Source organism: Podarcis melisellensis (assembly GCF_964234715.1).
Source record: "Podarcis melisellensis genome assembly, chromosome: 2".
Lineage (NCBI taxonomy): Eukaryota > Metazoa > Chordata > Lepidosauria > Squamata > Lacertidae > Podarcis > Podarcis melisellensis.
The window spans coordinates 105,118,466-105,133,405 of NC_138529.1; the positions used below are offsets into that span (position 1 = coordinate 105,118,466).

Consider the following 14,940-nt stretch of genomic DNA (forward strand, 5'->3'; position numbering starts at 1 on the left):
CTTCTTTCCTCTCTCCTGCAGTGCGCACCTGTCCCAAGATGCATCTGAGCCTGGAGAACGGGCAAGTGCATGTCCGGGCGATTGAGCGGGTGCCCGTGGAGGGCACCTGGGTGGAGTATCGCTGCAATCCTGGCTTCCACCTGGTGGGCAGCCCACGTAGCAACTGCACCAAGGTGGGCCGCTGGAGTTCCTCCAAGCCTGTCTGCGAATGTAAGTCACAAAGCAGGACAACAGGTGGATTGGTGGGAGCAGGGCAAATGGATAGATGTCCTGGGTTGGGGGATGACGACAACAATTGAACACACCCATCCCCCAATGATTGAACCATAACCCCTAGATTCTCATATTTTTAAAAGTCAAATTCTAGCATTTGTGGAACCTGAAATGTGCAACGAAAAAAGCACAGGCGCTATTATTCCCTCTTTTTTGGTGAGAAGCTGGCCTGCTGCTCCCCTTTCAGTATTTTACCGTATTTTCTGCTCTATAAGACTCACATTTTCCCTCCTAAAAAGTAAGGGGAAATGTGTGTGCATCTTATGGAGGCTGCGCAGCTATCCCAGAAGCCAGAACAGCAAGAGGGATTGCTGCTTTCACTGCGCAGCGATCCCTCTTGCTGTTCTGGCTTCTGAGATTCAGAATATATTTTTTCTTGTTTTCCTCCTCCAAAAACTAGGTGCGTCTTGTGGTCTGGTGCGTCTTATAGAGCGAAAAATACGGTACTTTACTTTCACGACCAGCACCCCCAGGAAAATTCCTGTGAAGACCCATAACTATATTTGGAGCAGAAAGTTCTCACTCAGAAAAAAAGTGTGTGGATCTGTGACTCTAGCAGAAGTTTCCAGGAATTTTTAAAATATATAGTTATAGTGGGCTTAGAATTAACACCACAACAGCTATGTTTGATACTTTTGTGGTATATAATGCACTCTGGCTCTTGTTCCTCTTCTCTGCTGAGAGAGTAAGGAATGAACTGGTATTTCTGTGCGGGGGGGGGAACACTCTGGAATATAAGGCACTTGCTTGGGAATTTCAAGAAAACTAAAGATCAGTGCAGCTTTTATACTGGTGATTGAAATCAGTGCAGGTTTGATAGGGTCACGCTGTCATCTTGATTAAAAGGAGTGACCAATTGTAACTAAACATAGATAAGAACCTGCTCCTGGATCTCAGGAATCATTATGGAATATTTGGTTATGGTGTCTTAAGAAATGTGCAGATGCGTGCCAAACAAGCAAGCAACTTTCCAAAATATATAGGAGATGAGTTTCAAGAATGAGGTGATGAGAAAGGCTTTGGTATGGAAAGAACTGGGGGTGGAGTTCAGGAAAGCCTCTAGTCCCCTGGATTGTGCTAAGAAACTGGTGGCCACACAATAGATGGCTGGTGTAAATTTGCACCATTGACAGAGGCTGAAAGTGTATAGCAGGGATGGGAAACTTGTGAGCACCCATGTATTGTTGGACTCCCATCACCTGGAGGGTGGCAGTCTCCCTATTCCTGGGGTACAGAATTCACAGTCTTGTACTCCCATCAGGGTCACCCAAGGAGGTAAGGTCAAAGGGGAAGAGCCAGACAAAGAATGAAGAAGGGCTCACCACTTTGGCCCATTATAGCCATTCTCTTGGCATCTCTGTCCTGGCACAGGCATATTGGTTGGCATAATAGGCCTTTTGCCAAGATCCCTTATTATGAGCTTCCTTGTATCTTGCCCTTCCCACAAAGTGGAATTCACAGAGGCTTGCATAAGAGCCCGTCGTGCAGTTAGTTTAAAAGAGGCAATATAAAATTTGATGGCATCAAATGTCATCAAGTAAAACATTAGTAATGGCGGCAAACATCTCAAAAATAACAAAGTAAAGAGAGCCATCAATTACAGGCCTTCTGGAACAGCCATGTCTTGGGCAGACTCTAAAAAGGACAAACTGTCAGACCCTGGTAATTTTTTCTTTTGAGTACACATCCCATTATCCAGTCCCGTAGGCTCTTGAACCTCACAGGGGAAGTGCGTTGTACCCAGTGAAGTCAAGTCAAGACATGCAAGGCCAGTTCAAGCAGGTAAAGTCCAGCCTAGGTAGGCTGGATCAAGTCTGATCGGAAACTCTCTTAGACAGAAAGCAAAGAAAATCAGGACCTTGGACAGCTCCAAGCATCCCTGGAGCTCTTTTGTACCAAGCTAGGAGCTAAAACCAACTGAACGCATAGTACACTTTCCACAGAGGAAGTCTCCTTATACTGGCCTTCGGGGAGTGGGAGGGACAGCTGTGGACTCTGTGGGTGGTGTGGGGCTGTGTTATCTGGCCAAGATTGTACTTACAGTTCTTCCCCACTGAGGAAGCAGCCTGAATCTCATGGCCTTGAGTATTCTACAGCACACTGCAAGGACCCAGGGTCTGGGGTCATGACATCTATGGAGTGGGGCTGATACCAAAAAGGCCCTGCTCCTGGTGGTTGCTGACTGCGTTTCACACGAAGTGGTACTTGGAGCAAGGCCTCAGATGTTGAACAGAGCATGTGGGGGGGGGAGGACCATATGGAAGAAGGTTTATCCTTAACACACCAAAACCAAAATAGTTTCCAAAAATAAGCAGGAACTTCATCCTCAGTCTTAATAATAGACGTTCGCACTTTGGGATTGCAGCTGGGACATGTCTGAGTGATCCATTAAAGCAGATTTATATACCAATTAAATCAATTAAGGTTTATGATCCTAGGTATTTTTAATTGTGCTGACAGGATGATAAGAGTTCCCTCAATTCTGCATCATTTAATCTGCCTTACAAACTTAATTAAAAATTCTATTAAAAAAACCACCTTACCTGCTGTGAAAAATCAGTGGTGGTTCAGACACTCTCCCAGGCCAACTTACCCAGAATGCCTTGCTCTGACAAAGGACCCTCAAAGAGAAGCATGGGGTGGGATGGATGCTCTGCATCTCCCCACAAGAACTGGGTGTGTCAGCTGGCCAGCAAAAAAAGCTCATGGAGGCCCCTGGGGTGAAAATTTGCCACGCCCATGGCCTGAGGCAGTTGCCTCAGTTTGCCCAATATTGGAGACAGACCTCTCTTTTGGTCCTGATTGCTTTTTCTACCTTGCTCCCTTCCACAGTGTGGCGGCCTCCTGTTTACACACCTGGATCAGGTGAGTTGTGTTCTGACTGCCCTTCACCCTTGCTTTCCCATGTCTACAAAGATGTCTCGCCTTCACCCTTCCGCTTTGCCGAATCTTGGCCTTGGCTTGTGTGGTTTTCCTTGTGACAAACGGGTGCCTTCGCTTCTTGCAGCCACCTCCAGCTGACCCTAAAGGACTTGATAGTAGACAGAGCTTTGACGCCCCTCCCTGCCCCACTGGGATCCTGAACCCAGTAGTGAGACTTGGGCTGCAAACTTGTACACACGCCTGCCTGGCAGCAAGTCCCACTGAACTCAGCAAACCTTACATTTGAGTAGACGTCTGAAGGAGGGCCCTGTCGCCCTCTCATGTAGAAAGGAAGGTGCGTTAGCATCACGAGGGAGTACGTACAGATTCCACATCCCTCCCTAATCCCAGGCTGACCTACATCCCCTTGCTGGAATGACACGCAGCTCAGAGCTCTTCTTGGACCAAGTGAAAGTAGCGGGTTGGTAACGTGGCAGAGATAACAAGCAAGGAGAAGGAATAGGCAAGCGCTTGCTTTAGGGAGAAGATGGGAGTTAAAACGTCGGCTCAGTCTTGTGTCCCTTTTGCTAGGGCAGAGAAGGGACTCGCCAGATGTTGCTAGCCTACAGCTCCCATCGTTCCTGACCGCTGGCCATGCTTGCTGAGGCTGGTGGGAATTGAAGTCCAACAACAACTAGAGAGCTACATGTTCCCCATCTCTGCACCAGGCTGGCCGCAAGTGCTGTTGCTGTGGTCAAAGTTCGCAGAGGAAAGGAGGCCCAATGGGAGGATTTGTAGACAACTGATTTATCTGCCTTTAAAAATGAATCCACCACATCCAAATCAATCTGCTTAATTACTTTCTTTTACCAGTAAAATGGTAAGTGTTAAAAGCTCTTTGTGGGCAATTCCATTAAAGGCTGCGAGTGGAGGGTGTGCATTTTCAATGCTCCTCCATGTCAGCAGGGCGAAGCATTCCTTGTACATACGCTTCAGGTTACATATGCTTCAGGTTACAGACTCCGCTAACCCAGAAATAGTGCTTCAGGTTAAGAACTTTGCTTCAGGATGAGAACAGAAATTGTGCTCCGGCGGCGTGGCAGCAGCAGGAGGCCCCATTAGCTAAAGTGGTGCTTCAGGTTAAGAACAGTTTCAGGTTAAGTACGGACCTCCGGAAAGAATTAAGTACTTAACCCGAGGTACCACTGTATATACAAATACTGTAGATCAAGTAGAAGGCTCGGTGGAAACCTTCCTCCTGATAGGCTAGATTTTCACATGCGGGGAGGTTGAGGTGTGTGAGAGAGAGAAAGAAAGGGGAAGAGGCAGTATTCAAATATACTGATACATCACATACAACCTGAAATGATACGTTTCAGGGAACTCTCCCCACTTTACTCCTTGAGTGCAGAAACAAGCCTTTGCAATTTAATAAATGAAATCTACCACCCCAAAGGGAAGGCTCGACATCAGATTGCAGTGGCAGATGCTGTTTCTTTTACCATAACTAGCTAAGAAAAAGAGAGGATTTCGGTGTGTACACCTGCACTTTAACAGTCATGGCTTCTCCCCAAAGAATTCTGGAAACTGTAGTTTGTTAAGGGTGCTGAGAGTAGTTAGGAGACCCCCTGTTCCTCTCACTGGGAGCCAGTGTGGTGTAGTGGTTAAGAGCAGAGGACTCGTAATCTGGGGAACCGGGTTCGCTTCCCCGCTCCTCCACATGCAGCTGCTGGGTGACCTTGGGCTAGTCACACTTCTCTGAAGTCTCTCAGCCCCACTCACCTCAAAGAGTGTTTGTTGTGGGGGAGGAAGGGAAAAGGAGAATGTTAGCCGCTTGAGACTCCTAAGGGAAGTGATAAAGTGGGATATCAAGTACAAACTCTTCTTCTTCTTCTCACAGAGCTCTGCAGGGAAGAGAGGCTGGTTGTTAAACCACTCTGGGAATTGTAGTTCTATGAGAAGATGAATAGTAAAGATGTGACATGGAACATGAAAAATTGTGGACGCTAACCTCTGAGCACACAAAGAGTGCCTTTCCTTCACAGCTGATTGACCTTGGTCAATCCATAGGCATCTTTACCCTGGCCTGTGATGGTGAAGTTACTTTGTTTTGTGGGGTTCCTGTCTTTGGCTGAATTTATACTTTTCAGTTCCTTTCGGAACAGTTTTACTGGTTTTATAATCAAAATAGTTTTACTTTCTTTTAAAAATGGTATATTTTGTCGTCGTAACCCACCCTGAAACCCTATAGTGAAGGGTGGCTTAAACACACAACACCTAATAAAATAATAACTAAATCTAGGATACTTAAGGATGGCTTAAGGGTTAGAATACATGGCACTCGTTTTACCTAAGTGTAGACCCCACCCTTCCTCCCCAAGGAGTTCAGGATCAGCCCACTTTATCTTCACAACAGCTCTGCGAGGTAGGTTCGCCTGATCGAGAGTGTCTGGCCCAAGGTCGTCCCGTGAAGTCCATGACTAAGCATCCATTTGAACCCGGCTCTCCCTTTTCTCTGGACACGGGTGGAGCTATGGTTTAAACCACAGAGCCTAGGACTTGCTGATCAGAAGGTCAGTGGTTCGAATCCCCGCGACGGGATGAGCTCCCATTACTCAGACCCTGCTCCTGCCAACCTAGCAGATCTGAAGGCACATCAAAATGCAAGTAGATAAAAAGGTACCACCCCAGCGGGAAGGTAAACGGTGTTTCCGTGTGCTGCTCTGGTTCGCCAGAAGCGGCTTAACCATGCTGGCCACATGACCCGGAAGCTGTCTGCGGACAAATGCCGGCTCCCTCGGCCAATAAAGTGAGATGAGCGCCGCAACCCCAGAGTCAATCACGACTGGACCTAATGGTCAGGGGTCCCTTTACCTTTTACTCCCTTTTCTCAAGCCAACATCTTAACCGTTCCGCTTTAAAACTATCTCTCATCCATGCATCCCAAAGCACCAGCTTCTCTCTTTCAACGTGTGCTTTGAACCTTTCCATAACGTTCTGTCTCCCCTGGTTTTAAGGGCATTTCGGGGGGGTTGGCTGCAGAATCAGTTTCATGCTGTGACTCCAGCTGAAAATAGCCTAAAGGGCAAAAAAACCTTCCTCTCCCTCTACCCACCCCAGTTTCTGTACCGGCCAGCACTCAGTGTTCCCCATGTATCACTGATGCATCTCAACTGTTGCTTTCAAGGGCAATAGTCCGTTTCTCTCCCCCCCTCCCCAATGTGGGGCACACCTGCCCAGAATCCTTGATGATTGGCGGTGCTTAACAGAGCCAGAGCCGCCGCTGATGTGGCCAGACTGTCTCCATCGGGGCCCATCTGCATGCACACTTCGTCTCTCCGTCAAGCCTGAGCCTTCTTGTCACGACGCCACTTCCTCTGTTCTTTCCCTTTGGGTCATTCTTTATGCTGTCAAAAGTCAGATCAGCTCCTTTTCTCTTCTCACCCGTCAGAAGCTCTCTGGTTTTGAGCCTCTTGACACACATTGTTCATGTGCAACCCCCACCCCAAAGTCACCAGGAACTGGTATGGAAGACGCCAGGGTTGCTCTATAGCTTCACTCTGGGAATCTTCACCCATAGAATCATAGAATCATAGAGTTGGAAGAGACCACAAGGGCCATCGATTCCAACCCCCTGCCAAGCAGGAAGCACCATTAGAGCACTCCTGACATATGGTTGTCAAGCCTCTGCTTCAAGACCTCCAAAGAAGGAGACTCCACCACACTCCTTGGCAGCAAATTCCACTGTCGAACAGCTCTTACTGTCAGGAAGTTCTTCCTAATGTTTAGGTGGAATCTTCTTTCCTGTAGTTTGGATCCATTGCTCCGTGTCTGCTTCTCTGGAGCAGCAGAAAACACCCAGGTGGGCTCCAGACAGCAAGGGAAGCTGCTGTTGTGTATCCTGAGAGGCAACAGCGTTCAAGGGTCTCAGGCCTAGAGGGAGCACTTTCTCATTGCCTAATAATAATAATAATAATAATAATAATAATTTATATCTCCCGCCCATCTGGCTGGGTTTCCCTAGCCACTCTGGGCAGCTTCCAGCTGAATATTTAAAACAATACAGCGTTGCACATTAAAAACTTCCCTAAACAGGGCCGCCTTCAGTTGTCTTTTAAAAGTAAAATACAGTGGTACCTCGGGTTAAGTACTTAATTCGTTCCACAGGTCCGTTCTTAACCTGAAACTGTTCTTAACCTGAAGCACCACTTTAGCTAATGGGGCCTCCTGCTGCCGCCACGCCACCTTAGCACAATTTCTGTTCTCATCCTGAAGCACAGTCCTTAACCCGAGGTAATATTTCTGGGTTAGTGGAGTCTGGAACCTGAAGCGTCTGGAACCTGAAGCATATGTAATCTGAGGTACCACTGTAGTTGTTTATTGCCTTGACATCTGGTGGGAGGGCGTTCCACAGGGTGGGTGCCACAACCGAGAAGGGCCTCTGCCTGGTTCCCTGTAACTTGGCTTCTCGCAGTGAGGGAACCGCCAAAAGGCCCTCGGCGCTGGACCTCAGTGTCCGGGCCGAACGATGGGGGGTGGAGACGCTCCTTCAGGTATACAGGACCGAGGCCGCTTAGGGCTTTAAAGGTCAGCACCAACACTTTGAATTGTGCTCGGAAATGTACTTGATTGAACCTGAGACCTTTTGCATGCAAAGCTTTTGCTGTTTCACTGAGCTGTGGCCTGTTCCTGATTGATCACCATTTGGCAGCACCTTCACAAGGGTTTTATGCCTGACATCCACATGCAGACGTGCCCACTGGCCCTAAGGGCAATGAATCACCTCAGGTCAGTGAACCAGTGGCTGGAAATGGCAGGACAAGGGAGTGTGCTCTTGTGGGCTTCCCACAGGCATCTGGATGGCCATTGGGAGAACAGGGTGCTGGATTTGATGGCCCCTTGGCTTCATCCAGGAGTCTCTTTTTAGGTTATATCTTTAGCTCAGTTGGTTAGAGCATGGTGCTGATAACGTCGAGGCCGTGAGCCAACTGTGTACAGTGGTACCTCGGGTTACAGATGCTTCAGGTTACAGACGCTTCAGGTTACAGACTCTGCTAAGAGAGCATCTTTGGCTAAGCAGATGTTGCTTCTTTGATGCATGTAGTCAAAAAGAGAGAGATGGCTTCCCTGCCCTGTGCTTTTGTCATTTCCTGCACAGGTGAAGTCACGCCCACCTCTAGTCACATGCAGAGGAAGTCTGTCCCAGTCCAGAAGGAAACAGGAAGTTTACCTGCTGGCTGGACAAACATTCCTCCCCATGATCACTCTAGGCATGTTGTACTTGTCTGCTCTTGTGTTTCATATTCCACAAACCCAAGAATGGCAGGGACTGAACTTGGGACCCTAAGCCCTCAAAGCAGGTGATCTACCAGCTGAGGTGCATCTCTTCCCCTGCCTGCAGTAGGTAATATTCTCTTCTCTACAAAGATCAGGACCAGTACCCCCTATTTTAAAGTTCTCAGCCTTGGCCACTAGGGTGCATCCCATTCTGATCACTTCTGCCATATATCAGATATGGGTTTTGGGCTACAGAGACCTGGGTTTGAAAGCCAACTCAACCATGAAGCTCAAGGAGTGTGTTAGAGTCTCCTTCTTTGGAGGTCTTTAAGCAGAGGCTTGACAACCATATGTCAGGAGTGCTCTGATGGTGTTTCCTGCTTGGCAGGGGGTTGGACTCGATGGCCCTTGTGGTCTCTTTCAACTCTATGATTCTATGATTCCATGATTCTAAGGGACGTGACCTGACAGCATACAGGCAGCCGGTGCAAGCTTTCAAGCTCTGGAGAAATGTGCCAGCGATAGTCTGCCCCCACCAGCAGTCTAGCCACCATCTGGACTGGTGCACAAGCCTCCAGACCAGGCCCAAGCATTGCAATAACTGAGCCTTGAGATTATTAATGCATGTAACTGTATATGTTCCAGCTGGAGTGCAGATTTATATATATATACATGCTATGGGAAGGCTGTTTTTGGAAACGGCATTTTCACATCAAACGTGCTTTGGTTTCACAGCCTTTTCCTTCAGGAGCCAGCTTCCCTAGTGGTTGGGCTCCCCATCAACAGCTAATGCGTTCAAACAAACGCCGCCAGGTAGATGCATCTGCTTCTCTTACCTGCAGTACTGTCCCTCTTATTGTGAGATGGGACTTCTCAAGGAGCTACAAGAAGGACATGGGTAGGGGATGATTCTAGGTGTCTTCTTGTGCCCCTTCCCACACGGTTATCGAGTGTGTGGCTTGCCTAGGCCAAAAAGCAGCAAAATGACCTCTTCCTTCCCGGCCAGAATGTGTCCATCCATTTAGGTAATGACATCAGATTACTGAATACCAAGCCATGAGGTAACCACCTTGTTTTTCATGGGCTGTTTGCCTCTCTTTTGGCATCCGTCCTTTGGGGTTTTAAAGACCACCACAGACCCATGTGACTGCCTCTCTCTGAAAATTCGTCATCCTCTGCCAGGGATGAGTAAGCACTATGTTGTTTGATATCACTTTTAAAATTCATTGTATTGTATTTAAAAGCATTCCTAACCTGCATGATATTGTATATATCTAAAATAAATAAATAAATCCCTAAGTGGTGTACAAAAATAACATAAAAAACAGTAAAACAGCATACTAAAAGCAGTAAACCGTCGGTATGAAAACAGATAAAAACCAGGGGCAGGTTAAAGCAGGAATTCGGAAACAAGAGATTCTTGTGGGTCAGGGAAATTCTAGGCAAATGAAGAAAATGTCTTCACAAGACATCAGAAGCCACTGGATCAACGCTATTTCACATATGGCAGAGGGATAGGGCATTCCATGGTGCAAGAGCTATGGTGCAAAAGGCCCATTTGGGGTCACCGGCCTCGTATTCTGTTGGGTGGGGTCCCATGAATAAAAGTTCCCCAGATGATCTAAGTCAGTAGTCCTCAGCTTCTTGAGATCTACGACCCAGCTTTGGCACAAAGATGTGTTTGGGTACCCACTTCATATTTTCTTTACCATATATTCATATGGTGGCAATAGTCCTGATGTAACTTACCTTATGTTATGCTGCATCCCAGTCATGCCATCTGACCCAGCAGCTGAAGATCTAAGTGATTGCCCAGGTCTTTAGAGGGGCAAGCGGCCTGCCAAGTGACCTACTTGTTGGGCTTTTGAGAGGCTCTAATTTTTTTGCCCAGAGGTGGGGATGGCAGACCATAGCTTTGGGCCCATAGATGTGCTTTAAAAGTTAAGTATTTTGGACGCGGGTGGCGCTGTGCTCTAAACCACAGAGCCTAGGACTTGCCAATCAGAAGGTCGGAGGTTCAAATCCCCGTGACGGGGTGAGCTCCCGTTGCTCAGTCCCTGCTCCTGCCAACCTAGCAGTTCGAAAGCACATCAAAGTGCAAGTAGATAAATAGGTACCACTCTGGTGGGAAGGTAAACGGCGTTTCAGTGCACTGCTCTGGTTCGCCAGAAGTGACTTAGTCATGCTGGCCACATGACCTGGAAGCTGTCTGCGGACAAACGCTGGCTCCCTTGACCTATAGAGCAAGATGAGTGTGCAACCCCAGATTCGTCCACAACTGGACCTAACAATCAGGGGTACCTTTACCTTTATTTTGGAGATGGCACTTAAAACTTTCTTCTAGGCCCTAAAATAAATATGGGAGGCCCCTGTATGTCTCCCTCCAGCTATGTTAAGAGTCAGTCCATTATGTTCTTCTGGGTGCATGTGGGAAAAGCAAGGCACCTTGTCCCTCTGGGAAGGTGTCCTATTCCTAACTCTGGGAGGACACCCCAAACCCCTGGTTTCCTTGAAAGATTAGTAGGGTTCAGGGCAACCTGCACCAACCTGGTTACCTCCAGATGTTTTGAAATGCAGTTTCCAAAGACTGGGGCTGATGGGAGTTGTATTCCAAAACAGCCAGGGAAGGGTGAGGAGCGAAGGCTAGCTTAGGGCAGACTTAGCCAATGAGGTGCCCTCTGGTGGTTTGCGGACTACAATTCCATTCATTCCTGACCATTGGCTATGCTGCCTCTGATGGGAGTTGTAGTTCAGCAACACCGGGCGGGCGCCACGTTGGTTATCCCTAGACCCTGATGGGTGAGAACAGGGAGATTTGGAGAACCAAGAATTGCTCTTTTCTGCTTCCATTTCCCCTCCCTCCCCCCTCCCTGTTTTCTTCTGTGCGTGCCCTTTCCTCTCTCCGAGACTCCGTTTCCCCGCCAGGGGTGAACCCCAGCGAGCGGCTGGTGAAAGTACATTGATCTGCAGGGAAGCTCTTTATTCCTTTCTTTGCTTCCGTTCCTTTCCCAGCCACCTCCGCATGTCTCCGTGCCAGGAAAATGTCAGCAGCCAGCAGGGAGGGGAGCTGGTGACATACACCACCTCCTCCCCGTTCCCCAAAGCTGGGAAAAGAGCCGAGGACTTCACCGTGCGCGCGCGCCCCTCCACCAGTACCACCAAACACACACACACACGTGTACCACCATCGTTGTATCATCTGGGCTCCCCTTCCAGTGAATCTAGGAATCCTGACCCCCAGTGTCTCTATTCTAAACCAGAAAACTGTTCTCTCCCCCCCCCCCCCGCCCGCCCCACACACAGCAGGAAAGGGAACAGATCTGATGCAGTTCAAAGCAACTGCTTTTAGCTTGTTTTCACATCAGGTCCCCCCCCCCACCACCACCACCACTTTATCTGTTGCTGAACTGATATATAGAAAGAGTTTCTTCTGGTCAGCTGGAAGTTGAGAAGCATGATGCACCCCTTAGATGGAGCTCCGTCTGCATGTGGGGCTGGGATCCCTTTGCTCCCCACACCCTGCCCCGACGGCTGTGAACCCCTGTCCTTCAATCAGCTGTTCCTTGTGTCCTCCGCACCTCTCAGACTGCGCCTCTGCTTCTCCCTCGGTATCAACTGTTTTGATCGATCCCATCTGCCTTTTCTCCTCTTCCTCCTCCCCTACCGCCCCATCTCTGTACATCTCCTCCACAAAGCTTCTCCCATCTCCTCTCCTCTCTTCCCTGCTCTCTCTGCTTTGCCTCCAGACGATCCGTTTATTCAGCATTTGTCCTCATTTGCTTGCGCAGAGGTTAGATTACGGGCACTTCCAGGCTCTCGCTTGTTTTGGGGTGGGATCCAGTCGCATATCAGCAAGTTCAGGTTGCCCAACTACGGGAACTCTTGTGCAAAAATAGGTAAATGACATGAAACCCTGATTCCCGAGAAGATCGGACTCTTGTGATAAGGCAAGTGGAGTGACATTTGCTTGGATGCAATGTCGTCGTCCAGCCTCCGGACAAACAAATCAGAGTGAACGCTCATTAAATAGCCAGTGTGTCATCTAATCTCCTTGCAAACAATGCCCAACAGCTTGTCCGTCCGGAAATGCCTTACATCCAGGCTTCTCTGAGCATTAGTTCAGATCTGTTTGTGGGGCAGTTATGTGACAATGAGCGTTTCTCCTGATTTGCTTGCGTCCATTTAATTTCTGTGTCTTCCTGTTAGACATTTGCTCACTCCACACTTTTCAGTGAATTTCCCCATCACTTTCCCAAACTACAAAAAAAACCTCCAAATTCTTCTTTTTTAAAAAAAGTGGACTTGTTAGGGCAACAAAGCCCTTCCATCCACGTTGATAGCGCAAACCTAAAGTTCTGGGATGTGAGTGACTCCCTCCAGAAAAACAGGGAGAGTCTGGAGGCACCTTTCAGCAGCTTCTTCTTCAACCCTCCTTGACCCCATCGATGTGTTTCCTCTCTCTGAATCTCTGCATCCCTGTCAGTTTCCCTCCCTCCCTGCAGCAGCCCAGCTCTCAACCCCAGGTCCATCTTTCCCTGTCTCGTCTACTCCCTTTCTGCCCGGCTTCGCCACCAGCTGCTTTTCCACCCCTTCAATCATTCTCTCCCTCCCTCATCTCTGCCCTCACCATCTTTCTCCTCCATACTTTAGGCCTGTGCCACCTCCTTCCACAAACCTCCATGCATCTTCCCCTCACTGACTCTTCTCCATCCCCTCAACACAGGCATGTGGGACACCTGTGGCTCTCCAGAGCTTGTCAGTTTCCAACTCCCATCAGCTCCACCCAGCATGGTCAGTGTTCATGGGAGCTGGGCCCCAGCAAGACCTGGAGCTAGCCTGAGGTCCTTCTAGTCTTCCTCTTTTTAGTACACACACCCTCTCTCTGATCATCCATCCACTTCTCTCTTTCTCCAGCTGGCTCTTTCTCTCCATCTTCCCCTGACTTTTCATCCCTTGGGCCTCCGTTGCCTCTTCACTCTGAGTCTCCATCCAAGCATCCTTCGTTACCAGCCAGATTCTCCCTGCCTCCTTCCCTTTCTCTCCATCCTATTCTCACTTCCCCACAATCTCCTAGCGCTCCTCCACCACGTGCTCTTGCTCCGTCCCCCATCACTACAGGCCATTTCCCTCTCCTCCCCGCCCCAACTCTTTGCCCCTCATTCCCATCCACCCCTCTTTGATTTCTATTCTGATCCTTTCTCCATTTCCAATCTATACCTCTCAAGTTCTCCACCCCTGAGCGCCTCTAGCCACCCACCCCTCTTCCTCCACCCACCCCTGGATGTCTCCTGCTCCTCCACCCCTTCCCCGCAGCCAGACACGCACACCTGTGCTCCCCGCTTCCTTCACCTGACTTCCCCATCCCTCCATCACCCTGCCACTTTCCCTGCTCTCCACCAACACCACGTCCTTCCTTTCCTGTTTCTCTCCATCATCCCAAGTTGTTTCCATATCCCCCGTCCTCCACCCCTCCCTCTTCTCCATCACCCCCATCTTTCCCCACACCTCCTCCTGTGGCTCCCCCCTCGCCTTCCTCCCCCGCCTCCTCGGCCTCTACCTCCCTCGCCTCGCTTGTCCTGGTCCCCATCCCCACCCCTTTGCGCCGGGACGTGGCGCCGCGGTGGGCTCTCAACGCAACCCCCTTTCCCAGCCCCGGAGTAACGCCGGCTCCGCGCTGACATCAGCCCCCTCCCTCTCTCCCTCCCCCTCCCCTCCCCGCTCTCCCTCCTCCTCCTCCTCCCTCCTCCTCCCCCTCCCCCCTCGGCTGGCTCGCTCGCCCGCTCGCTCGCTCACTGCAGCACCGACGCCGGGCAGCGCCATGGAGGAGCCGGCTCTGGCGCCCTCGCCGCCGCCGCACAGTGCAGCCAGCGCCGCCGCCGCGCGCCCTCGCCGCCAGCGCCGCCGCCGCCCCTGACCTCCGGCCGGCCGCACACCATGGCCTGGCCCGGCCCGCGCCCCGCCGGGGGTGCCCAGGCGGCCTTGCTGGTGCTCACGGGCTGGCTCTTGCTCTCTCCCCCGCTGGGCGCAGGCAAGAAGAGGCTGCACATCGGCGCGCTCTTCCCCATGACCGGAGGGTGGCCCGGGGGCCAAGCCTGCCTGCCCTCGGCCCAGATGGCCCTCGACGACGTCAACAGCCGTAGGGACATCCTGCCCGACTACGAGCTGCGCCTCGACCACCGCGACAGCGAGGTGAGACGACGTTGCGACCCGTCCCAGCCTTACCCCACCCTCCCAAGCGCCCCCGGCCCGTTCAGGGGCGACACGTGGGCATCGCTGCGGGGATGAGAGGCTCTGGAGGTTGGCATAGGGGGACGGGGGGACGGCGACATCCCATCACACTGGACGGGCAGGATGGGGGGCATAGGCAGGCGTTGGTGGTGCACCTCCTGGTGCAAGTGCAGCGAAGTGAGCCCTGGGGGGATGGACTCACAGGAGTAACTGAGGTGCTGGGGCTGGTCTGCATCCTTCCACCCATTCCCTCGCAGATGCTACAGGGGCACGGAGAGCCCAGGCTGGGCTGGGAGACCT

At 50.5% G+C, this 14,940-nt stretch overlaps 1 protein-coding gene across 1 annotated transcript in view; it reads left to right on the forward strand.

Moving 5' to 3' along the window:
* The window catches only part of GABBR1 (gamma-aminobutyric acid type B receptor subunit 1), a 164,917-nt gene that overhangs the window by 98,893 nt on the left and 51,084 nt on the right, over nt 1–14,940 (forward strand). Inside the window, exons 5-7 of the mRNA XM_081901508.1 lie at nt 22–210; nt 3,106–3,138; nt 14,441–14,601. Coding sequence (XP_081757634.1) covers nt 22–210; nt 3,106–3,138; nt 14,441–14,601 — 383 coding nt within the window. The remainder of the gene's footprint in view (nt 1–21; nt 211–3,105; nt 3,139–14,440; nt 14,602–14,940) is intronic.